We start from the raw sequence: 26511 nt of genomic DNA on the forward strand, positions 1-26511 counted from the left end.
AGGGGTCGGTGAATCCATGTATTGTATGTAAGAGAAGAGGGGTCGGCGAATCTATGTACTGTATGTAAGAGAAGAGGGGTCGGTGAATCCATGTATTGTATGTAAGAGAAGAGGGGTCGGTGAATCTATGTAATGTATGTAAGAGAAGAGGGGTCGGCGAATCTATGTACTGTATGTAAGAGAAGAGCTGTCAGTGAATCTATGTACTGTATGTAAGAGAAGAGGGGTCGGTGAATCCATGTATTGTATGTAAGAGAAGAGGGGTCGGTGAATCTATGTACTGTATGTAAGAGAAGAGCTGTCAGTGAATCTATGTACTGTATGTAAGAGAAGAGCTGTCAGTGAATCTATGTACTGTATGTAAGAGAAGAGGGGTCAGTGAATCTATGTACTGTATGTAAGAGAAGAGGGGTCGGTGAATCCATGTATTGTATGTAAGAGAAGAGGGGTCGGTGAATCTATGTACTGTATGTAAGAGAAGAGCTGTCAGTGAATCTATGTACTGTATGTAAGAGAAGAGGGGTCGGTGAATCTATGTACTGTATGTAAGACAGGGAGAAAACAGAGCAGCCTGCAGAGTGTGGTACACGGAGACGTATGTAGATGGACTTTTCTTATGGACTTTTTCTATTTATATCATAAAGCTATTGTGCTCAGTGGACTAGTACATGTTTGTCATTGGAGCTTGTAGAAGTTTTTTGGACACACACCTCCCTAGTTGTGCGCCAGGTCCACCCCCCTTTTTTTCAGTACTGTATGTAAGAGAAGAGGGGTCGGTGAATCTATGTACTGTATGTAAGAGAAGAGGGGTCGGTGAATCCATGTATTGTATGTAAGAGAAGAGGGGTCGGTGAATCTATGTACTTTATGTAAAAGGGGGGTCGGTGAATCTCTGTACTTTATGTAAGAGAAGAGGGGTCGGTGAAAATTGTATGCAAGAGAAGAGGGGTCAGTAAATCTATGTACTGTATGTAAAAGGGGGTTGGTGAATCTATGTACTGTATGTAAGAGAAGAGGGGTCGGTGAATCTATGTACTGTATGTAAGAGAAGAGGGGTCGGTGAATCCATGTATTGTATGTAAGAGAAGAGGGGTCGGTCAATCTATGTACTGTATGTAAGAGAAGAGGGGTCGGTGAATCCATGTACTGTATGTAAGAGAAGAGGGGTCGGTGAATCCATGTACTGTATGTAAGAGAAGAGGGGTCGGTGAATCTATGTATTGTATGTAAGAGAAGAGGGGTCGGTGAATCTATGTACTGTATGTAAGAGAAGAGGGGTCGGTGAATCTATGTAATGTATGTAAGAGAAGAGGGGTCGGCGAATCTATGTACTGTATGTAAGAGAAGAGCTGTCAGTGAATCTATGTATTGTATGTAAGAGAAGAGGGGTCAGTGAATCTATGTACTGTATGTAAGAGAAGAGGGGTCGGTGAATCCATGTATTGTATGTAAGAGAAGAGGGGTCGGTGAATCTATGTACTGTATGTAAGAGAAGAGCTGTCAGTGAATCTATGTACTGTATGTAAGAGAAGAGGGGTCAGTGAATCTATGTACTGTATGTAAGAGAAGAGGGGTCGGTGAATCTATGTACTGTATGTAAGAGAAGAGGGGTCGGTGAATCTATGTACTGTATGTAAGAGAAGAGGGGTCGGTGAATCTATGTACTGTATGTAAGAGAAGAGGGGTCGGTGAATCCATGTATTGTATGTAAGAGAAGAGGGGTCGGTGAATCTATGTACTTTATGTAAAAGGGGGGTCGGTGAATCTCTGTACTTTATGTAAGAGAAGAGGGGTCGGTGAAAATTGTATGCAAGAGAAGAGGGGTCAGTAAATCTATGTACTGTATGTAAAAGGGGGTTGGTGAATCTATGTACTGTATGTAAGAGAAGAGGGGTCGGTGAATCTATGTACTGTATGTAAGAGAAGAGGGGTCGGTGAATCCATGTACTGTATGTAAGAGAAGAGGGGTCGGTGAATCCATGTACTGTATGTAAGAGAAGAGGGGTCGGTGAATCTATGTACTGTATGTAAGAGAAGAGGGGTCGGTGAATCCATGTACTGTATGTAAGAGAAGAGGGGTCGGTGAATCCATGTACTGTATGTAAGAGAAGAGGGGTCGGTGAATCTATGTATTGTATGTAAGAGAAGAGGGGTCGGTGAATCTATGTACTGTATGTAAGAGAAGAGGGGTCGGTGAATCTATGTAATGTATGTAAGAGAAGAGGGGTCGGCGAATCTATGTACTGTATGTAAGAGAAGAGCTGTCAGTGAATCTATGTACTGTATGTAAGAGAAGAGGGGTCGGTGAATCCATGTATTGTATGTAAGAGAAGAGGGGTCGGTGAATCTATGTACTGTATGTAAGAGAAGAGCTGTCAGTGAATCTATGTACTGTATGTAAGAGAAGAGGGGTCAGTGAATCTATGTACTGTATGTAAGAGAAGAGGGGTCGGTGAATCTATGTACTGTATGTAAGAGAAGAGGGGTCGGTGAATCTATGTACTGTATGTAAGAGAAGAGGGGTCGGTGAATCTATGTACTGTATGTAAGAGAAGAGGGGTCAGTGAATCTATGTACTGTATGTAAGAGAAGAGGGGTCAGTGAATCTATGTACTGTATGTAAGAGAAGAGGGGTCGGTGAATCCATGTACTGTATGTAAGAGAAGAGGGGTCGGTGAATCCATGTACTGTATGTAAGAGAAGAGGGGTCGGTCAATCTATGTACTGTATGTAAGAGAAGAGGGGTCGGTGAATCCATGTACTGTATGTAAGAGAAGAGGGGTCGGTGAATCCATGTACTGTATGTAAGAGAAGAGGGGTCGGTGAATCCATGTACTGTATGTAAGAGAAGAGGGGTCGGTCAATCTATGTACTGTATGTAAGAGAAGAGGGGTCGGTGAATCCATGTACTGTATGTAAGAGAAGAGGGGTCGGTGAATCCATGTACTGTATGTAAGAGAAGAGGGGTCGGTGAATCTATGTATTGTATGTAAGAGAAGAGGGGTCGGTGAATCTATGTACTGTATGTAAGAGAAGAGGGGTCGGTGAATCTATGTACTGTATGTAAGAGAAGAGGGGTCGGTGAATCTATGTACTGTATGTAAGAGAAGAGGGGTCAGTGAATCTATGTACTGTATGTAAGAGAAGAGGGGTCGGTGAATCCATGTACTGTATGTAAGAGGGGTCGGTGAATCTATGTACTGTATGTAAGAGAAGAGGGGTCGGTGAATCTATGTACTGTATGTAAAAGAGGGGTCGTGAATCCATGTATTGTATGTGAGAGAAGAGGGGTCGGTGAATCTATGAATTGTATGTAAAAGAGGGTCGGTGAAAATTGTATGTAAGAATAGACGGGTCTGCCCTCTTAGGACTGTACAGAAATGGCAGCTTCCATGTATTTCTCATATCAGGCTTCCTTTATTCTTACACAGCCCAGCTGTGACTGGTTCTCTTTAATACGTGACCTCCAGCGTCATAATGAGGTTATGCTCCTTGTTCTGTACGTGGAACTCATGTCAGAGGGAATATTTCCGCCCGGAGCCATTTGAGGCTGAACGTGGAACGCAAATACTGCCTTCTTTTGCTGAATGGTTGGGAGAAGTGGGCGGGGTTTGTAAGGAAGAAATGAGGAGTTCGTCGCTTATGTGGGAGGGGATACTCTCCTCTGTCCGGGACCTCATAGGCCGCCGTGCAGGAGGCGGAGCGGAGGCTGTCAGAGAGGGTTGGCGCGGCGGTGGAGGGGATCCAGTCTGCTGTGACATGGCCAATGTGCGGCTGGAGTTTAAGGCGAGCGCCGGGGATGGAGACCCCCAGACCAGGCCCATCCTTATTCTGGGACAGCTGCCTAACCTGCAGCGTCTGCCGTGGGCCGAAGTGAGGGGAAAGCTGCAGCCCCGAGTCACCGAGGAGGTGAGCACACTACCTGCAGGCCTCTGCTTACTCACCAGAGCCGTAGCCCGGGGCAACCGGCCAGGACACGCCCCCTCTGCTCTGACTGGATGGTTGCGTACCTGCTAGAGAGGTAACCCAGGGCAACCATCCAGAACATGCCCTGATTGGATGGCTGTGTATAATATTATTGAGAAGCTTTTCAAGAATAACTAAAGGTAATTGTTTGTTTGTTTGTTTTTGTAACGTTGGACGGAGTGGAGAGCGATCAGAACACCGGGGTCCGGGTCAGGTAGAGATTTACCTAATTTGTCCGCTTCATCCATATCATTGAAAGTTAAAGAGGAAGTAAAGTTATTTTCCTTACTTGTACCTATAGGTAAGAAGCCTATGATAAGGATTACCTATAGGTGCTCGTTTAGGAGATATTTACTGTACATGCGGCCAGTGACATCACTCTGAAGTGCACGCATGCGTGGGAGTGACATCATTGGGGCTCCAGCCAGTCACAGAGCCGAAGCCCGCGAACCCGCATGCAAGACCGGTGAAGATGGAAATGGCTGCAGCGCTGACATTGCGGTGCTGGAACAGCTTTGTTTTTAACCACTTTACCACCGGAGGATTTTGCTGTCTTACGTCTGGGCCACTTTTTGCGATTCGGCGCTGTGCGACTTTAACTGACAATTGCACGGTCGTGCGACGCCGTACCCAAACGAAATTGACGTCCTTTTTTTCCCACAAACAGAGCTTTCTTTTGGTGGTATTTGATCACCTGTGCGATTTTTACTTTTTGCACTATAAACAAAAAAAAGCGTAAATTTTGAAAAAATAACAATATTTTTAACAATTTTTTTATATGAAATTCCCCCCCAAAAAAATGTAAAAATCAAATTTTTTTTTTAAATTTTTGGCCAATTTGTTTTCTGCTACCTATGTTTGGTAAAAAAAATCCCAACAAGCGTATTTTGATTGGTGTGCGCAAAAGTTATTGCGTATACTAACTAAGTGAAAGATTTCTGTCATTTTTGGTGTTTTTTTTTTTTTTTTTAACGAGTAATGGTGGTGATCTGCGATTTTGTTTGCGGGACTGCGACATTGCGGCGGACAGATCGGACTCTTGACTGACATTTTTGACACTTTTGGGGGTACCAGTGATATTACTGCAGTAATCAGTGCTATAAATATGCACTGTTACTGTAAAAATAACACTGGCAGGGAAGGGGTTAAATTTTATTGGAGAGGGAGGGGTTAATGAATGCCTGGTGCTTACTGACGTGTGCGGAGGGGAGGTGACTGTGTGAGTCGGGGACAGATCGGATGTCCAGCTATGCTGAACAGTCCGATCTGTGACTCCCTGTCACTTAGGAGATCCGCCCGCTTGTGTTTACACAGGCGGGCGGATCTCCACACTAGATCCCCGACGATCGGGGAAGAGCGGCGGCGATCGCCACCGCTCCTCCCCTGGCCCGACTCCCGCTGTGAATGAAAACAGCGGGAGCGCCGCCTACAGGGGGAGGAGTCCAGCGACGTAGTACTACGTCGCTGGACGATAACGAACCACTTTGCCGCAGTACGCTCAATGTGAGCGGTCGGCAAGTGGTTAAGCTAAGTATCAAATAACGTACTAGTATGCAATGCGGATCTGGGGTCAATAAGATCTCTCCTACAGGCTAGAAAGCCAAAAATAAAATAAACGATCAATTGCCAGGCCGGGCGTGACGTCATAACATCGCGCTCGGGCCTCCGAGAGTCATAGAGACTGCCGGGGACCATCTGGTCCTCGGCAGTCTCTATGGCAGTGTTTCTCAACTCCGGTCCTCAGGTCACACTAACAGGCCAGATTTTAAGTATTACCTTGGGGACATGCAGACTAGAATATTGCAATCACTGAGCAGCAAATTATATCACCTGTGATGTATTTCAGTTTTCTTGCAAACCTGGCCTGTTAGTGTGCCCTGAGGACTGGAGTTGAAAAACACTGCTCTATGGTGTACTTCCGCCGCCGGAAGATTCCTTCTCCGGCTCACGGTTTGCACGGGTCAGACGGTAGAAGCCCCGGAGGGCGGCCCCTTCTGCCAGCTAAAAAAAAAATATCGAAATGATGCCTGCAGCTGCACCCATCATTCAGATATCCCCACTTTAAGCCCAGGACGTCATATGACATCCATCGGTAAGGAAGTGGTTAAACAAGAATTACCAGTCTATATACACATGATCAACCATAACATTATGACCACCCACCATAACCCGTCAAAGCATGGATGTCACTAGACCTTTGAAGGTATTTTGTGATTTCTGGCACCAAGCCACCTGTAGCAGATCTTCACACTCTCAATCAACATTGACCTTTTTTTTTTAATTTTTCAGTTATTTCCTGATTCCCATGGCTAGGCAAATGGTGTCATACATACCAGGAGCCTCCAGGAGGGTAGGAGGGGTTTTCTCAGGTAAACAAATCCTCCTGCTTGCATGCTTGAGCTAAGGGGAGATGGATTCCAGGATGTAACTGCTTCTTAAATCTTCTGCCCTTACTCAAGATGGCCCTGGACAGGAATGCTGGAGGGGGGGAGGGGGTTGTCCTAGATTTATTGAATGGATGGGTTTGCTTTGAATATTAAAAATGAATTGACCACTTGCTGCCAAATCACGTACTTAGTACGTCATTTGACTTCAAGTGGTTATACCAGGGTATTGCTTGCAGCTGCAGGCATCACCACAGTACTGTTTTTTTGGTGGCGGTCGGCTCTCTTGTAATACCAATTGGAGCGGCTTACTAGGTTGCTATTACAAGCAGCGAGAGGGGACGTCCTCCTCCCTTCACCTTCTGCAGCTCTCTCGGGCTCCTCCGTTCGACTAGGAGACCTAAGCTACTAGCCGGCACATTTGCCGACTATTCTGTAACCGATCCAAAGCCGGGATCAGCTTTGCTCAGCTTTCTGCTATGTTAACCCAGAAGCAATGACATGACCTCACTTCTGGTTTACGTGGATTTCAACGGCGCCATTTTTTTGAAAATCAAAAGTATTCGAAAAACTTCAATCATGGTGTTTTGAATGCTTTCTAAGGCAGAGGAGTGATTTGGGGTCTTATAGACCCCAGATCTCTTCATTAGAACTCGCATGCCTATTGCTGTCACAAAGGATGTTTACATTCCTTCTGACAGCAATAATAGTGATTAAAAAATGAAATAAATGTATAATTTAAATAAAAATGTAAAGTGCCCTCGTTCCACCATGCTAGCGTGCAAAGACAAATGCGCACATCGGTCCCGCGCGCATGCAAACGGCAATCGTCCCACACATGAGGTATCGCCATGAACCTCGGATCATAAGCAGTAATTCTAGCAGTAGGCCTTTGTACATCTGGTAACCTATAAAGGCTTTCGAAGCGTTGCCTATGATTAATAAAATTTACTTTGCATGGGCATGTGCAATTTTAAAGCGTGATATTTTTGGTATCTATTTACTCAGTGTAAAATCCTTTTTATATTTTACAAAAAAATTGGGTTATGTTTTTTGTGTTTTTATGCATTAAATTGTGTTTGAAAATCCCCTGCGCAAATACTGTGTGAAAGTAAAAAATTGCAAAACCCACCAATTTGTTCTCTATGGCCTCTGCTTTGAAAAAAGGATATAAATGTTTTGAGGTTATAAGTAATTTTCTAGCAAAAACAACTAATTGTTATATGTAAACAGTGCTAGAAAAGGCCCAGCCTTCAAATGGTTAAGTAGCATTTTTGGTATATAGTGTAGTTCTGTTTTAAAGGAGTTGTAAAGGCGGAAGGTTTTCACCTTAATGCATTCTATGCATTAAGATTAAAAAAAACCTTCTGTGTGCAGCAGCTCTCAATACTTACCTGAGGTCCCTCTCTGTCCAGCGATGTCCACAAGTGTCTCCGAGATTCTCTCTCCTGATTGGCTGAGACAGAGCAGCAGTGCCATTGGCTGCTGTCAATCAAAGTCACCTAGCTTATTTAGGAGAGAGGGGGAGGGGACAGGTCAGGGCTCCTGTCTGAATAGACCACAGGGAGCTGTGACTCGGCTCGGGTGCCCCCATAGCAAGCTGCTTCCTGTGGGGGCACTCAACAGAAGGGAGGGGCCAGAAGCACAGAAGAGGGACCCCAGAAGAGGAGGATCGGGGCTGCTCTGTGCAAAACCAACTGCAAAGGGCAGGTAAGTATAAAATGTTTGTTATTTTTATAGGGGAAAAAACAAACTTTACAATCACTTTAATCCTAGAAGTTGTGTGACGCGGCCTAGCTGTGATGTCAGAAAGGGTGTTGTTTTTTTTTTTTTTTTCTTTTTTTTCCAAAAATATGTAGCAGAATACAAATTGGCCTAAACTGATAAAAAAAATAGATTTTTTACATTTCTTTATTAGGAATGTTTTATAGCAGAAAGTAAAAAATAATATGGTTTTTTTTTTTTTTTTTTTTCAAAATTGTCGCTCCCCTTTTTTTTTTTTTTTTTTTTTTTGTTTATAGCACAAAATCTAAAAACAGCAGAGGAGATCAAATAACACCAGAAGAAAGCTCTATTTGTGGGAAAAAAGGACATCAATTGTATTTGTTCAGGGTACAGCGTTGCACGATCGCACAATTTTTCGTTAAAGTAACGCAGTGCCAAATCGTAAAAATGGCCTGGTCATTAAGGGGGTAAAACCTTCCGGAGCTGAAGTGGTTAAACTAACACCGCTCAAAAAAAAAAAAAAAAGTGTATTTTATTCTCTAAGGCCCCTTTCACACGGCTGGAATAATCCGGTCTGCCTCTCAGTTTTTTTACATCCATTGCCCTCTATGGAGCAATGGATGTCATTGGACGTGTGTCCGTTCACACCGGCCATCATCCGATCCAAACCTGTTCTGTAAAAACAGGTGTGTGGGGGATCCATTCCCCAGCCATCTGGAAGATTGGATCAGATGCTGGTCTGCTGGAAACGGACAGGCAGTCCATTTCCATCCGACCGCCCATAGAGGAGAGCGGGCTGTATCCACTTTGCAAGCGGAGCCGACACGGATCTGTCATCTGCCTGCTCAAAGATGATCAGTGGTCAGATTCCCCACTAAGCAGGCGGAGTCTGCCCATCGGAAAAGGGTCTAAGATAAATAAAAAAAAATATTGAATTGTAGCAGGCTAAGTGGTTGAAGATGAATTCCAGGTATGGTATGGATACATCACATTGGGGTTTATTTACTAAAGGCAAATCCACTGTGCACCACAAGTGCAGTTGGAAGTGCAGTCTCTGTAGATCTGAGGGGGACAAGCAAGGAAATTAAAAAAGCAGCATTTTTGCTTGTACATGATTGGATGATAGAAATTAGCAGAGCTTCCCCTCATTTCAGATCTACAGCGACTGCACTTTCAAGTGCACAGTGGATTTGCCTTTAGTAAACAATCCTAGTGTCCCAGCTTGGACCAATGTATCTATGTATATAATATAGCGGGCAGATGCCCCTAGAAGCTGATAATCACTCTAGTAGACACCACTCTTCCAGTGACCTTCACTAGCTTCTTGTGCCAAGCATCCAGCCTGTTGTATTCTAATCGCAGGCGGTCAGATGCTCAGCATGGGTGCCATTCAGGGAATGCTTTGCGTTTTCTAAAATGCATGCAAAGTGTTCTCTCCCCTTTTCACAATACATTAGGCTGGTTGCTCAGCATAGGACCTGAGAGCAAGTGGTGATCACTGGAGTAGTGATCAGTGATTTCCAGCCTCCAGAGGCATTGGGCAAGCTGGGCCAATGTAACTTTGTATCAAAATCGGGAATTCATCTTTTCAGACAACCTTGTACAAAGTCATAGGAAAGCTTTAAACAAAACCTGCTGTAATATTGCAATCTTTTACAACATAGCACCAAGCAACAAGAAGGAAGATAAAAAGGAAAATAGTTTTTCTGTCCACTGAAGGATATGGCACTGTACAGGTGGGAAGAGGCTCCAGGTATCCTAGAACTTGTCTGTGTGCATAGAATACCATCTGTCCATCGGTGCCAACCACAGGCATAGCGGCTGGATCTGAATCCTAATCCTGCTGTACAGTCAAAGGTGATTCTTCAAGGAGCTGTTTAGTCTGATTTCTAATCTTCTAGACTTTTGTATCTTGTGGACTTTGTACAGCTCACTGTTGCAAAATGTGCCATCTGTTTTCAGCTTGGGGAATAACCCAGAATAAATTGTGTGCAGAAATCAAGCTTAAAGGCAAAGTTCACTTTTGTTTTTTATTTTTTTTTTTTTTTAAATCCAGCCCCCCTATGTACCAATATAACATCAATGTTCCTCTTGCACAAAAAAAAAAAGTTTTCTTAAATTTTTAAGACCAGGCCTTACCTCAGCCATTGCTATATTTCTAAGTTTGCTTTAGAAACTCCCCGGTATACAGACACAGACAGACTAGCCAGTAAAGCCCCGTACACACGTACCGATTGTCGGCCGTAAATATTCGGCTGCCGAACGATCGGCCGATTGTCGGCTTGTTAGTATGATGCTTCCGACAACCGACAGCGACTTTTCGGCCGAACAGAATCGGGTGTGCATGCTATAAAATTTTTGTTGGCCGTCACCAGAACGGCCGATTGTTCGCGAGTCAGTACAGAATTCGGCCGACAGACAGCAGATTAGCAAGACTGGGCATGCTCAGAAAAGAAAAAACACACGGAAAGTTAACCATCACATGACATCACTTCTGCAGTCGGCTGTTGTTGGCCGACAAAATTCGTGTGCAGTCTTTAGCACTTTTCAGAAGACAACGGACAAAAGACGGCCGATCGTTCGGCCGACATTCGGTACGCGTGTACGGGGCTTTAGACACACTGGTGTTTACCAGCTAACCTCATTAGCACACCTTCACCCATCAACTAAGTTTTACAGCACCCCTGGCATTTCTCCATGTGTGCCTTTGCCTGGGTTCCCCAGTGTCCCTTCAGACGGGCTCAGGGAAAATACTAAATTCCCTGGGGTCACCTGCAGCCCATGATGGCCATGACACCCCTGATGTGGTGCAAGGGCCTGGCTGATTGGATACAGAGTGAATGGTTGATAGGTGTGTCCTCCTATTATATCGTTTTGGTAAATCTAAGGGAGGTTGTATAGTGTATGGCCATATTTATACATCTAAAATTACCTAGTTGCCGTAGTTTTCAGTGCCATAGATTGTTAATGGCACACCGAAGCAAAAACACATTTTGCCACATGAAAAAAAACAGGTGACAAATGCAGTAAAAAATGTCCCACAAGCTATTTTTACCAGGTGTAGCGCAGCCCATTAAAATCAACGATGACCCATGCATGTCACTGGAAAAATGAGCCTAAAAACAATGCGCTCCCACTTCTCTAGATGTAGATGGGACCTGGAAGTGAAATGTGTGCGTTTTTTACACCAGAACATTGAGGCTCCATTCATATCTGTTTGTTTCCAAACCCATGGAAAACTGCACAGAAAAGGCACGCTGTGCCATGAATTTCAGAAACGCTACGAATGTGCATTGTGTTTGTGCTGTCATTGCATGTTAAAGGCACCCCAAGTGCGTCAAACACTGTGGTAACGCACCATGCTCCAACTCCAAAAAAAGTTTTGGAGCTTCTCTGGGGCATTTGCTGTTCATACAGTAGCCCATGCAAGTGACTGGCTGCCCTACGCATGACAGGTGAAAACGCTCCTAAATGCCCAAAACAAACAAACGCATGCCGGTGTTTTTGCCACGTGGCGATGTGAACAAGGCCTAAATGTTGTGAAAATTCCACAGAAGGAATAAGAGGGGAATTAGGACTATGCGATACCAAATAAATAAACATTTTATTGATACAAATGCAGTAAAATACATCAATGAAAGATCATTGTTGGGTAAGATAAAAAAAACCATGAAAGCATACAAGAGGAGAAGTGTGTGTGTGTGTGTGTGTGTGTGTGTGTGTGTGTGTGTGTGTGTGTGTGTGTGTGTGTGTGTGTGTGTGTGTGTGTGTGTGTGTGTGTGTGTGTGTGTATATAAAAAAATTGAAGAATGCTTTGTGTTCCACCATGCAAAAACTCCACAGGTGCTCTGCTGTGAGGTGCTCCTCAGACATTGCAGGCTCCTATGGGGGGAAAAAAATACTTTTTTTCCCTGATTTATAATCCCCTTGCTGACTGCCTAACCGTAAATAAGTCATGTTTTTTTACATTAAATACCAGGGTTATGGCAACAGCTAGCTGCCATAACCCCGGTATCTTATGGGGGGGGGGGGGGGGGGGAGTGATCCCTGCAGCAGAATCGCCACAGGGTCGCTTTTATGGGCAACGGGAGAGGTGTGATGCGATGTGATTGGGGCCTTAAATGTCACTCAAAAGATTTTTGTTTGCTTTTACTTTTTTGTATTTTGGATGAATGGACATTACTGAATGAAAACCACTGTTAGAAATTGAGAAAAATGTCCCACTCTGCTCCATTAAATTTTCTCATCACTGTGGTCACAATGTAACATCCATTTGACCAGACTAATGACTAAAAAAACTGGATAATTTTCCTAGAGCATTTTTTTCCTAAAAATCTTTGTTCTGCATTCTGCCCATCTATTGCCAGCTTTACCTTCTCACACACGCAATGTGGGGCTTTTTCTGTTTCTAGCGTAGAGGAAGCCTGATCTAAGGAAGAAATATTAGAAATGTGATTGGTGATCTAGGAAGCAGAGAGGGTATGTTCTATCTCTGACTTCTAGAATTATATTCTCAGTGACCCTGTGAGGTGCTTTCTTGGAATTGCTCATTATTACTCCATTCTCTTGAATTGGGGATACAGCCGATTGTGGTCTTATACTGTCTGTGCTCACCCTTCCACTAATATATGCTGACAGTAAAGCTTGCCTAGAGCACCATAACACATGGCCTAGAGCGCAAGGATGCCTTTCTTTGTTTCCTGCTTCTTTCCTAATTCCAATCTACACTATATTGTCAAAAGTATTGGGATGCACATGAACTTTAATGGCATTCCAGTCTTAGTCCATAGGGTTCAATATTGAGTTGACCCACCCTTTGCAGCTATAACAGCTTCAACTCTTCCAGGAAGGATGTCCACAATGTTTAGGAGTGTCTATGGGAATGTTTGACTATTCTTCCAGAAACGCATTTGTGAGGTCAGGCACTGATGTTGGAGAGAAGGCCTGGTTCGCAATCTGATTCTTCCCAAAGGTGTGTCAGGACTCTGTGCAGGCCAGTCAAGTTCCTCCACCCCAAACTCACTCGTCCATGTCTTAATGGACCTTGCTTTGTACACTGGTGCGCAGTCATGTTGGAACAGGAAGGAGCCATCCCCAAACTGTTCCCACAAAGTTAGGAGCATGAAATTGTCCAAAATTTCCTGGTATGCTGACGCCCTAAGAGTTCCATTCACTGGAACTAAGGTGCCTAGCCCAAGCCCTGAAAAACAACCCCACACCATAATCCCCCCTCCACCAAATGATTTATACCAGCGCAAAAAGCAAGGTCCACCTTTTGGGATGAATTGGAGTGGAGACTGCGAGCCAGGCCTTCTCGTCCAACATCAGTGCCTGACCTCACAAATGCGTTTCTGGAAGAATAGTCAAACATTCCCATAGACACACTCCTAAACCTTGTGGACAGCCTTCCCAGAAGAGTTGAAGCTGTTATAGCTGCAAAGGGTGGGCCAACTCAATATTGAACCCTACAGACTAAGACTGGGATGCCATCAAAATTCATGTGCGTGTAAAGGCAGGCGTCCCAATACTATTAACCATACAGTGTATTCTGCTATGATTGGAGGATGGGAGGCCACATACAGATCCTGACTGCTGGAAGCCCGGGGACCACATCAGCAGTAAATGTATTTTGGTTTATTGGCGTTTTAGATACAATCATTGCTTGGCATGGTTCTTTTTAAAGCAGGAATGTGTTGGCTGTGTATAATGTTTGTCTTTTGTTATTGGTCTCCAGGTATGGAAGGGAGGTCTGAGTTCTTTAAGCCCCAACCCCACAGACAGCTGTCCCCTCTACCTGAATCTGGCTACCTTAGCGGCTCTGCCATCCCGAGTCAGCCGACACAACAGCCCTTCCGCAGCTCATTTCATCACACGTCTCATACGGAACTGCCTCCCGCCTGGAGCCAACAGATGTATCCTCGTAAGTTAAAATGCATTGCTAGAACCTTTCTACTGGCAAGTGTGGTGTCCTGTTTTTTATATTTATTTATATATATATATATATATATTATTGATATTTGAAGAGATCATACACATAAAACTGGTATTTTAAAAAAGAAATGTCAGCGATTATAGAGCGGATTTAGCTGGCTGCTATATGGGTGACCTTTACAGACTTAGCACCCCTATATACAGACACTTTGGCTGCTGGGGTTCACCCTAACCTGAGTGCAACCAGCATTCTTACATAATCTATCAAGATGCTGGTCACATTGGGTTGATTTACTAAAACTGGAGAGTGCAAATTCTGATGCAGCTCTGCATGATGGCCAATCGGCTTCTAACTTGTTTAATAAGGCTTTGACAAAAAAAAAACTGAAAGCTGGTTGACTACCATGCACAGCTGCACCAGATTGTGCACTCTCCAGTAAATCAACCCCAGAATGTCAGAATAGAAGCATTTTTGCAAGAAATAGCTTAGAGCAGGGATCCTTAAACTACGGCCCTCCAGCTTTTGCGGAGCTACACATCCCATGAGGCATTGTAAAACTCTGACATTCACAGACATGACTAGGCATGATGGGCATTGTAGATCCTGAACAACTGGAGGACCGTAGTTTGAAGACCCCTGCCTTAGAGGTTGGCATGAGAAGCACCCTCTGCTGATGGAATGTGGTATTACTGAGTGACCATGCAGGTTTATTGTCCTTTATCCTAGATGGTGTGCGAGCGTTCAGAGGTTTTTGCCAGCGCCTGTGCCATAGCTCGAGCCTTCCCGTTATTCACCAGGCGTTCTAGCGCCTCCCGCCGTGCAGATAAGAAGAGCGTTACTGTGGAGTTTGTGTTGATTGGACAAAACAATGGGCCTATGGAGTTCACCACTCTGAAGGTAATATGAAATCACTGTCTGCCCCTGCCATGGCTGGGGGAAGGCCTGTCTAACTGTCTGACTGTTTTCTGTACCAGTGCCTGGAGAGCGCCACTGAAGGGGTGAGGCTTGCAGCTCGCATAGTGGATACTCCCTGTAGTGAGATGAATACCGACCACTTTGTTGAGGTAAGTACACATCCGTCAGTGGCTCCTGTGTGTGCAGATTGTTGTATGCATCACCTCTGCTTCCATTTCTTGTATCTCCTCCAGACTATAAACTTCAGTATAAAAAACAGGACATTTTTTAAATCTATGCCAGCAGCGTGGCAGAACACAAATTATAAACTACTTGGAAAACGGTATATATTGTTTGCCAAGTGATTTATAATTTTATGTTCTGTCTGGCAGAAGTTTGGGAAAAGGGACAGGTTTAAAAGCCAGAAAAAAAAAAAAAAAAGCTATTCTAGACCTGTGGCCTCTTTTGTCACCTTGCCACCTCCCATTGTCACCTTGCCACCTCCCATTTTTTTTTTTTTTTTTTTTTTTTATTAGTTTTTTTAACAGCATTTAAAAAACATGAGCCTTGTAAATTGTGAGTACACATGTGCACCCAAATTTCTGCCATTTCAGTCTCTGTACTTGACCTGAAAAATATTTTTTGTTCCTTTTTTTCCAGGAGATCTCGGCTGTAGGAAAGGAACTCGGCATAATACCACAGATTATTCGTGGTGAGGAGCTGAAGGATAAAGGCTTTGGTGGTAAGTTCACCTTCAGTTACAGAGTTGGCCTAATTAACCACTTACCCACTGGGCACTTGAACCCACTTCCTAACCAGACCAATTTTCAGTGCGCTCACATTTTATGACAATTACTCAGTCATGCAACACTTTACCCATTTTTAAAATTTTCGTCTTTTTTTTTTTTTCACACACACAGAGCTTTCTTTTGGTGATGTTTAATCATCACTGGCTTTTTATTTTTTGCGCTATAAACGAAAGACCGAACATTTTGTAAAAAAAAATAATGCATTTTTCTTCTTTTTTCGGTTTTAAAATTTTGCAAGTTTAGTAATTTTCATATATTATGGCCAAAAGTTATACTGCTACATATCTTTTTGGTAAAAAAAAAAACCCCCAAATAAGTATATATTATTTGGTCTTTTGTGAAGGTTATAGTCTAAAGGCTATGGTGCCAGTCATTGAAACTTGTTCACACCTGATGTACTGACCGCCTATCTCATTTCTTGAGACAAGCCAGGGAAGTACAAATACCCCCCAATTTACCCCTTTTTGCAAAGTAGACATTCCAAGGTATTTAGTAAGAGGCATCAATAAATAAAAATGGTCTAGCACTGTTAAATGCAAACATCTCCATCCCGAATTGATACAAGAAAAAAGGGGTGCCCTTGTGGGACTTTGAATGAGGTGGATGCAATGAATAGGCATGAATGTAAAGTAACAGATTTATTGAGTAAAAATCATACAATAAATATATTGCAACAAACATCAGTACAGAACACAATAGGCATAATAACATCACATCAGTATTGAAGATGGATATCCTATGTTAAACTCATATCTTGAATTTGGACTCAACGCGTTTCATGGGTCTGTGTGCCCACTCATCAGGAGTATATATGAGAGTAAGCCTATCTATGGATAAATCAATAAGCACAATATTAGTATGCATAAAGTTAGCCATCAGGTGTGAGATTTCAACATATATAATATGTATAACCCAAGTGGGGAAATCGCACTTACATGCGGCTAAATAAAAATTGGTGAATGAACGCTACCACATGGTGGGGGTAACCAAGTCTGATTCGGGAGCTGACGGGACATGGATGGATGGCAACAGGATGGGGAGCCAGGCGAGGAAACATGAGTGATAAGTTCAAAATCCTGCTTAATGACATGACACTGGCAGGAAGTATATGAAAATGTATATCAGAGTAAGAAAGAGGGGTGTATCATGTATCACATAGTGATATCAGAATATAAAAATATAGGGTGTCAATGTGTATCAATATATTCCAGCCTGGGCAAAAAGTAAAAACCAGGAAAAGAGGATAGCCATGACCCCACCAATAAGTGCTCAACTGTGGAAGACCAGTGAGTAGATGGTGAAAGAAGTGATATCAAGAATGAAAAATGTAAGGGGGAGTGAGAGAAGGGAGAAAGGTGTGGTTTCATTTGGTTACCAAGAAACACTGACCAGACCTGTATCAATGAAAGATGTATACTGTATCACCAAAGTGATAACAACCAATGTGGTGTGGATGTATAGAAAAATAATACCAACCAAAGGAGTGTGGAAACCAAAAGATGAGAGACCAAAAGATAAAAGGGTGTGATTACAGCAAGTGTTGATAGACAAAGAACCATAGGTGAGCTGAAAAGGTGAAGAGAGAGATGGTCCTCGGGTGAAAAAAGTGGAGGAATAAATAAAAATCGGTTTGAAATAGTGACACCAAGGTGAAAAAATAAGGAACAGAAGTGGATCAAACATGATATACATGGAAATACATACACAAATATGGTTATTACCAGGTTATTTCTCACACTGTATAGGCATACTTGCAACTACAACCCAAAATACATTTTGCTACTCCTCTTGAGTATGACGATACCACGGGTGAGACTTTTCCACAGCCTGGCCACATACAGAGGCCCAACATCCAAATATCACCTCTAGGCGTTCTAGGAGCATAAATTACACATTTAACCTACCTATCACACTTTTGAAGGCACTGGAGTACCAGGACATCGGAAACACCCACAAAATGACCCCATTTTGGAAAGCAAACACCCCAACACATAATCAAGGAGGCATAGTGAGTCTTTTGAACATGTCATTTTTTTTTTTTTTTTTTTTTTTCTACAAGTTTTTGAAAAATACCCTTTTTATTTATTTACACAGTTGTCTATAAGATATTTCTTTTTTTTTTTTTAACTATTTTTATTTCAAGATGTGCATAAAACGAAACCACATACAATTCCAAAAGAAAAAAAAAAATAAACATTTTAGAATAAGCAAAAATGTGTCTATTCATTACCTTACAAATATGTTCTTTAATTATGTAAGATGTAGAGCAAATAGGCACTCTTTCAAACAATACATATAAATAATAACCATAAATAAAGAACTACTATTATCTTGGTATGCTCAACTTCCTATAATAAATCCACCAGTTATATGATGCATTAACAACAGATATACCAGCATCTCGCATCCACATGGTCCACTCTCTCCACTGCTTGGCATCTCACCAGAATCCTTACCCAGTTAACAAGTGGTCCACTTTGAGGAGCACCAAGCATCCCATATCTTATAATATTTCTTTAAACATCCTCTATTCATATAAAGAACTTTTTCATATGGCAAAATCTGATAAACGGCTAATAACCAGTTCCTATAGTAGGAGGATTAGGTTGAATCCATTTCAAAGTCATAGATTTCCTGGCCAAGAAAAGTGTCTCCCTGAGCATTTCTTTTCTGACTAAAGTTCCACTTTAAATCTGTGCAATACTGTTTTGTCTTTCAGGAATATACGGTGTTGGTAAAGCTGCTGAACACCCACCTGCTCTGGTCATACTGAGTCATACACCAGAAGGTGCCACACAGACCATTGCCTGGGTTGGGAAAGGCATTGTATATGACACTGGAGGACTCAGCATTAAGGGAAAGGTGTGACAAATGTCTTGTCTTTGTACCTAGAGGGAATCTTTAGAGGAATATCATCTTCTAATAATAGAGGATTGTTTTTAAAAGAAGCATTCACCATTATCCGTTTTCTCCCGTCATCCTCCAGGACAGCCCATGGGAGCAGGTTGCATATACTGCATGGTGACGCACCCAAAATATCTGCCCACCTGTCAAGGTGGGTTGTGGTGATGTGCGCTACATGCATTGGCGCATTGCAGTTCCACTCCTTTTCAATGGCAACCCAACGGAGCTCAGTCACACATGCATTGCTGTGTACCACAACTCTGTACTGTGCATTGTAGTGAGCTGCACAGAAAAAATGCTGCGTACCCTGTTCTGGTGCATTGGCAACCTATCCATTTGAATGGTTAGAATTTTTTTTGTGGGGGTAGAGCATTCTATAATTCCTACCCTCCGTACGTACCATCCCCTAGACAACAAATATTGAAATACGAAAAACGTTTGAGACTTTAAATGTAGCTCCTTGGGTATAATAAGCATCAACATGTAAGTTATAAAAATGTAACAATTTTATTTAAAGTATCACAAAATCCTAAGGATTGTTTAAAATATTGAATTGTTTTTTTAAAAAAAACCCTTTTTAAGATTTTGCGATACATTAAATAAAATTGTCATGTTTATATAATTCACTGGTCGAAGTTTTTTTATACCCAAGGAGGTACATTTAAAGTCCCAAGCATTTTTCTCCTAAAGGGACAGTTTTCTCCCCCCAACTTTGTCATTTTTACAGGTATACAGATTCAGAAGAGCGCTTTTCACATGTAGAATGACTCACTCTAACTCTTTTGTGTAAATTTGGTAACCTAAAGAGGGACTACACTTTTCCAGACAGGGAAAAAACATTCCCCTCTGGGTGATCAAAAGTACATTGCAGAGGTACAGATTCCTGCTTGTTTTTGCTCTGTAGAAAAAAACAGTTTGTCTGCAGAGTGAATCCAAATGGGTGGGACTGTTTCATTAATAATCAGGTGATGCATCTGCAGGGTTCTAATGAGGGAAATGCAGGGTCTGCATCCTTTTTTTTTTTTTTTTTTTTTTTTAGGGAGTATCTCACCCAAACTTAAATCTTTGTTGCAGGGGTTGCCTAAAATCTGACTGCACCAAGCAGGAAATTACATTTTTGGTGGCTTTCCGTACATCATCAGTGTACAGAACGCCTCTAGGTAGCCATATTGCATTGGATTTTACCGAAAAATTACAGAGCTGCAGATTGAAAAGGAAAGGTCATTTTTAATAACCTTCAATTACAATTTGACTTGTTTTGCAATTGTATACGCTATATTATATTTTTCTTCCCTTTTTTTTTTTTTTTTAATTTGCTCTTATTTTTTTTCCCACTAAAGTGGAGTTAACCACAGAAGCACACAATCTTTCCCAGCAGACAATCAAGAGATTTGAGTTGAGAGGCTATAACTTTTTTGTTAGTTTGTATCCCTGTGTTTTCCTTGAGGGGATTTACCCTCCCGTCCTGTCTTTGTGAACATTGTCACAGGTAGTAAGGAGGATTTCCTTAAATAGGACATGGAGATCAGTAAAGCCTCAATGACTTTAAAGCGGTAAGAAAAAGTATGCATTGCATATTCGCACATTATGGCATACTTGTCTCTCAAAGAAGCCCTCCAGTGCTGTGGGGTCCTCCTTCCAGGTTCCATCTCTTCAGCCGATTCAATAACTGGGCCACGCATGTGCATGGGAGTTGCATCACTGCAGCACAGATTGAGGGCCGTAAATGTATGCTGAGCTTCGCATGATTGACTCATTGTACATGGGTAGGCAGGGGAAAGCAGCATGACAGAAGATACCTTGTCATAAATAGAGTTGAGCGAACACCTGGATGTCCCCGGGTTCAGCGGGTCCGGCCGAACTTTGAAATAAAAAGTCGGGGTTCGTGACCGGGACTTAACCCGAACTTGACCCCGAACCCCATTGAAGTCAATGGTGACCTGAACTTTTGAGCACTAAAATGGCTCTAAAAAAAACATGGAAAGGGCTAGAGGACTGCAAATGGCAGCAAAAATTTGTTAAGAGCATGGCAAGTGCTCTGCAAACAAATGTGGATAGGGAAATAACTTAAAATAACATAAAAATAAAAAATAATCGGCTTGATCTAGGAGGACGAGGCCCATATGGAGTAGGAGGTTAAGGTGGCGGTGTAGGTGGAAGCGGCGGTGGAGGAGGACGAGGTAGCCAACACTTGTTTTTGTTTTTAATTTTACTTCTTTTTAAATTGGGGTACACCCCAAAAGAGTGAGATCAAAAATACAACAATGGCTGGGTAAAGCCGGTATACATATCTATTCTGCACAAGGTACGGACAAGTCCTGTGGGATCCATGCCTGGTTCATTTTAATGAACGTGAGCTTGTCCACATTGGCTCTGGACAGGCGGCTGCGCTTGTCTGTGATAACGACCCCAGCCGTGCTAAATACCCGTTCAGATAATACACTGGCTGCAGGGCAGGCCAGCACCTCCAAGGCATAAAGGGCAAGCTCAGGCCATGTGCCTGATTTGGAGACCCAGAAGTTGAAGGGGGCAGACCCGTCATTCAGTACGTGTATAGTACGTAAGGAACTGTGATGGGGACGGGGGGGCATTTTTCCCCCCTTCTGGGTTGAGTCTGGCCTTGGAAAAGGTATGTGTCCCTGGTTGTGGGCCGGGCTCTCCCAAAGCTGTCTAAGTTCTGAGGCCTTCTGGTAGGGACGGGGCTGCACTGGTCTTGCCAGGGACTGGGATTCTGAAAAGCCTGTGGTGTATAAGCCCTTGGAGTGGCAGTCCAGGGGTGCCATAATTCACGGTGAATGGCAACACGGCACCAAGGACACTGCACTTCCTACACACGTTTTTCACACCTGCCTCTAGGGCTGGGCCTTTTGGTCAGGAGTCGGGACCAGAGGAATTTTTTATTCCTTGCCGAAGGGCCTGCCATAGTATTGCAACGTGGCACTAACCTTGCACTTCTCCACTATCCCTTTCCCCACTTTTATGTGTTGTGTGTCTCACGTTTTTTATTGTGGCGATACACTTTGTTTTGCACAGCATGATTAGTAGGGTGTAGGTCCTTGGGCCTGTCCCTAAAAGTCTTGGGAGGGGGTGGATATGATCTTCTGGCTTGGTTCGCCCCACCTAGTACTTTGGGTGGTCTGTTTCAGCAGACCTCCTAAAGAACGGGGCTGCCTGGTATCGGCCAGGTTAGCCAGTGTAAGTACCCCAGTCCCTGTCGGGAGCCTTGCGCACTTTTTGTGTTGCACTTTTTTTTATGCGCTCACCGGTTGATAGTCTGAGTGTGTTCACACACCACGGGCTTAAAAAACAAAACAAAAAACAGCTGGTGGTCCTGGTTGTTGTGGCTTGCCAACAAAGCTTTTCCACATTTCATACATGCTAACCCTGCCTTCTGAGGTGCTGGCGGTGCGCTGGCTGCGTTGGCGACCTCCTCCTCTGCCTTCGCCTTGTGCTTCCACTGTGCCCCCCGCTGTCAGGTGGGAATGCCACCAGCATCGCTTGGCTAAGATCAAGTGTAGTATCTGTTATCAGTTAAATCAGTAAAACTGCCTGCTGTCGTTTAACCCTGGCTGTGCTGAAGTTGGTGGTGAAGGTGTTACGCTGACCGAAGGCGGTAGAGGATGAGGAAGGGGAGTAGGAAGATTAGCAACAGGAGGCAAACTGAAGCGCCATAGCAGATTAGAACAGCACTGTGTGTAAAGGCTGTATGTCACAGTAATGTATGAATGAAAAATAATTATTTTTCCCTTAAATTGGTGATTTTTGAATAGCACATTAGAACACAGCAGTGTCCAAACGCTGTATGTCACAGTAAAATATGAAGGGAAAAACTTTTTTTTTTTAAAATCCAGATTAAGCAGACACATATGCACTGAGCTTGCATTAAATGTCCGCAGCACGCCGTCCACCTAACAGACTGATAAAAGTTTTTTTTCTCCCTCCTCCTCACTGGGCTCTGGTCAGGGCAAAAAGATCGTGCACTGTACCCCCACACAATAAAATCGATGTAGATTGCTGTCTGATTAAAGAACATTCTTCTGTCCTGTGTCCTATTCTTTCCCTGAATAGTCTGCAGGAGCCCTGCATTGCACAAACAATCTGCTAATCACAGATGCAATGCTTTGCAGGCCTTTCAAGGCTTGCCTGCAAACATTTATGCATTATTTTTTATTTTTTTTAAATGTGACCTTATCCTTTGTCAGCACTGTACTAGATACATTTTTGATTGTTGTGATTAGGTGTAATGTGACAGTATGTGAATGTCTTTTCTTTATATGACAGACCACAATGCCCGGTATGAAGAGAGATTGCGGTGGAGCGGCAGCAGTCCTAGGGGCATTTAAAGCTGCAGTGAAGCAGGTAAACACTCTCTTGATGTAGACTGCCCATACATCCCTCCATAAAGGATAGCAGCGCTCCTGATTCTAAGAATCGCTTGCAGCTATCTGGCTGCATCCTTTGATAACCACTCCTGTCATTGTAGGTTAGTATTTGAGGTACTTGCATTCCTGGCGCTTCCAGCCCCCCAGGCTATACACACAACTAACTCCTTTGTAATGGTTCTGTTTATTCGCACAAGCCATCAACACACACTCTATGGGCAGCTAAAGTTGCATTGCTGAAGGAGGGAGCACTTTGTGGTGATACACCATTTGTATACCAGAGCACTACAAAGGTAGGAGGTGGATTAAGAAGTACCTATAAAGGATGGTGACTGGCTAGTAGGATGAGCATTTCAGTTACTATGAACTGCATCGTGGACTATGGAAAGAAGACAGGCGCCACTCTCAGTGCAGTAAGGAAAGTTTAATAAGGTAGATCAATGCACACCAATATACTCACAATTGAGCAGGTGAGAGAGGCAACATAAAACATATTATCTTGTCCATCTGTGAGGTGGGTTCGTCCTGGTGTCTATAGTGCTCCGCTGTAGCTGATGGATGTCGGCACTTCCTGGTGACTAGGGACGCAGAGATGGACATCCGGCGGCACTCACCCGGTCGTGACGTAAGAACGTGATGACGTTCTGGGTAGTGGGTAGGGTGAATCTTATTAAAATGATTTTATTACCAAAATTTTTGTATGCCTTTTGGCACTCCCCAGTCTCAATCCCCCTGAAATTATTTAAAAATATTGACCGTATCCTGAATTCCTTTGTTTGGGGACCTGAGCACCATAAGTTAACATGGGTGTCACTTAACATAAATCGGAGGCTACTAGATACCAAACCTTAGTTTGTCATGAATTCCCTCAAGCTGTCTACACCCCTATGCAGGTACTTTTACGAAAATGTGGTCCTTCGCCTCGAGAGATGGTGATGAACAATTTGTTGATCCACCATCGAAAGATTTGGGCGATAGTGGCAAAAAAGTTTAAATTATCCTCAAATACACACCAGGACCCCTTTATGGTATAACTTAGACCTGCGAGAGCTTCTATCTATTCCGGAATGTCAGTTGTGGGCAACTAGGGGCATACTGTATCTGGGCCAGGTGCTTTGTGATTCAGGCATTCGTTCCTTTCAATCACTTAAAGCTGAGTATGATCTCCCTCGGCATATGTTTTTTCGATATGCACAATTGCGTCACGCATTACATGCACAATTTTTGACACAAATTCCCGTTTTACAAGATATCCCTCTGCTGGAGGTGCTGTTGGGTGACACGCATGAGGGTCTTATCTCATCCTTATACATCGAATTGCGTGGTGTTGAGGACGATCGCCAGGTGACCCAGATACAGGCTCGTTGGGCTGTGGATACGGGTCCCCTGGATGAGATGGCTTGGGACGAAATCTTGGTGGTCCCTAGGTTGGCTTCGCCCAAACTTTCAGAGCGTGTGACTCAGCTGTACATCTTGCATAGAGCTTATCTTGCTCCGCTCAGGATATCAAAATATAGGCGGTTCTACAACTCCTCCTGCCCTCGTTGCCCCTTGCAACTGGGTACGTTTATACATCTTATTTGGTCTTGTCCTGAAATTCAGGCCTACTGGACACAGGTTTTTATGTTTTTGCATGATCATATGAGCTCCCCCTTACAGTTGGATGTTTTACCCTGTGTTAGGTTTGTTCCCTGACTGTGACATTGACAAATTTCTCACCATTTTTCTTCAAGAATACATTTTTAGCGCTCGCAAACTTATAGCTAGACCGTGGATGCGGGAATCAGTCCCTACTCTTCAGGACTGGATCGCGGAAATAAATTCTGCTCTTTGTTATAAACGGTTGATTTATAAACACAGGGGGTGTCCCAAGAAATTTGATAAAATCTGGAGTCGGTGGTTAGAGAGTACTCGTACATTTAATGTATACATTTTTTGTGATTTTATTTTTTCTGAAGTCCTTGGGGCATGGGGGGAGGCAGTGGGGCCGGGGTATGGATATGACTGTTTGATTAATGCTCATAGATAGGGTGTAATCGATATATTACCAGGGCGGGGTGCTGCTGAGTGAGATATTTATAACATTGTATCATTGTACCTCTTCTTTTGTATGGTTAAGGTATACCTTGTTTCACTAAATTCACTTTTAAGTGTTTCACAAGTGTGAAATTCACGTGTTAATGTGTTTTTGTATTTTGTATTGTATTTATACAGCACAAATAAACTTATTTTCTATTAAAAAAAAAACGTTATGACGTAGGCTAGGCAACGCGTTGTCGGAGCATGCGCTCCTTCCTCAGCCCTGGAGAGGCCTGTTATATGTGGCCTTTCTCACCTGCTCAATTGTGAGTAATATTGGTGTGCATTGATCTACCTTATTAAACTTTCCTTACTGGACTTAGAGTGGCGCCTGTCTTCTTTCCACAGTATCCTACAAGTTTTTCTTCTCACTTGTGACAGAGCAGCCTTCAGTGCCAAAGGACTTTGTATACATATGGACTCAATATGGACTTTTCATGTGTATATGTGCATTAGACATTGTGATTGGGTAAGGTAGTAACTATTGGTTTCCCTCTCCTTTCTTTGCGCCAGTATACTATATTGATCGTTGTGGACTATATTCTAATTTGATCACAGCATGTTTTTAAATGCACTGTTTAAGCATGGACTCAATGTTCTATATGTGAACACAAATCATTTTTGAAATCTATGCAGCGTGTCAAAATTAGCCACATTTAAGTCTTTGTATTTTATTTTTATCATAGCACTTTTAGCTATTATAGTGCAGCACAATTGAATATTGTTATATGCACAAACACATTATTCTGAGATGGTGATTAGTGCCTGCAGCTTTGACTGCGATTTGAGTAGTATTGTGTATATATAGATAGAAGCTCGCAGGGTTCCCCTCTTTCCATATCATCATGGTAGATGTTGATTACACCACAGTCTAAAAGGTTTTAGTGTACTTTGGAAGTGTCAGGTTTGTGACCTCCTCCCATCCTGTGTGCCTGCATACAGTTTGCCATTTATCCTGACATTGCTAGCTGTTTAGTGTGTGCAAGAGGTGCATGTGACCGGCTCAACTTACTGCCCCAACAAACTTATCCACTACCATGCACAGTGACAGAACTCATTTTCATAAAAACCTACCCTCTAGCTGTCTGCATACACGGTATTGTTTTTACAGGAATGCAGGTGTACTTACCTCTCTCTGCTGTAGGTTGCATTCTGACCATTGGGAATGAAAGCTTAAGTATATTTGCAAAACTGACGGATAATTCTGGTATTTGGTGAGGGCAGATGTGAAAGTGCCCATGTGACATTGCTTTTCCTTTCTGTGTAACTGACTGGACAGAAAGTGTAAGCACAATAATAATAGTTTCTTGTGTCTACTCCACTATTACAGGGATTTAAAGACAATCTTCATGCCTTGTTTTGCTTGGCAGAGAACTCAGTTGGACCAAACGCAACACGACCCGATGACATTCATCTTCTCTACTCTGGGAAGTAAG

At 43.0% G+C, this 26511-nt stretch overlaps 1 protein-coding gene across 1 annotated transcript in view; it reads left to right on the forward strand.

Annotated features, from left to right (window-relative positions):
• The first annotated feature begins 3686 nt into the window (after positions 1-3686).
• NPEPL1 (aminopeptidase like 1) overlaps positions 3687-26511 on the forward strand; it is a 41529-nt gene continuing 18704 nt past the window's right edge. The window contains exons 1-8 of the mRNA XM_082272337.1: positions 3687-3909; positions 13810-13995; positions 14734-14904; positions 14982-15071; positions 15562-15643; positions 18430-18572; positions 22896-22973; positions 26406-26506. Of these exons, the coding sequence (XP_082128463.1) occupies positions 3760-3909; positions 13810-13995; positions 14734-14904; positions 14982-15071; positions 15562-15643; positions 18430-18572; positions 22896-22973; positions 26406-26506 (1001 nt within the window). The 5' untranslated portion in view covers positions 3687-3759. The remainder of the gene's footprint in view (positions 3910-13809; positions 13996-14733; positions 14905-14981; positions 15072-15561; positions 15644-18429; positions 18573-22895; positions 22974-26405; positions 26507-26511) is intronic.

This window comes from Pelophylax lessonae (genome assembly GCF_965119305.1).
Source record: "Pelophylax lessonae genome assembly, chromosome: 11".
Classification (NCBI taxonomy): domain Eukaryota; kingdom Metazoa; phylum Chordata; class Amphibia; order Anura; family Ranidae; genus Pelophylax; species Pelophylax lessonae.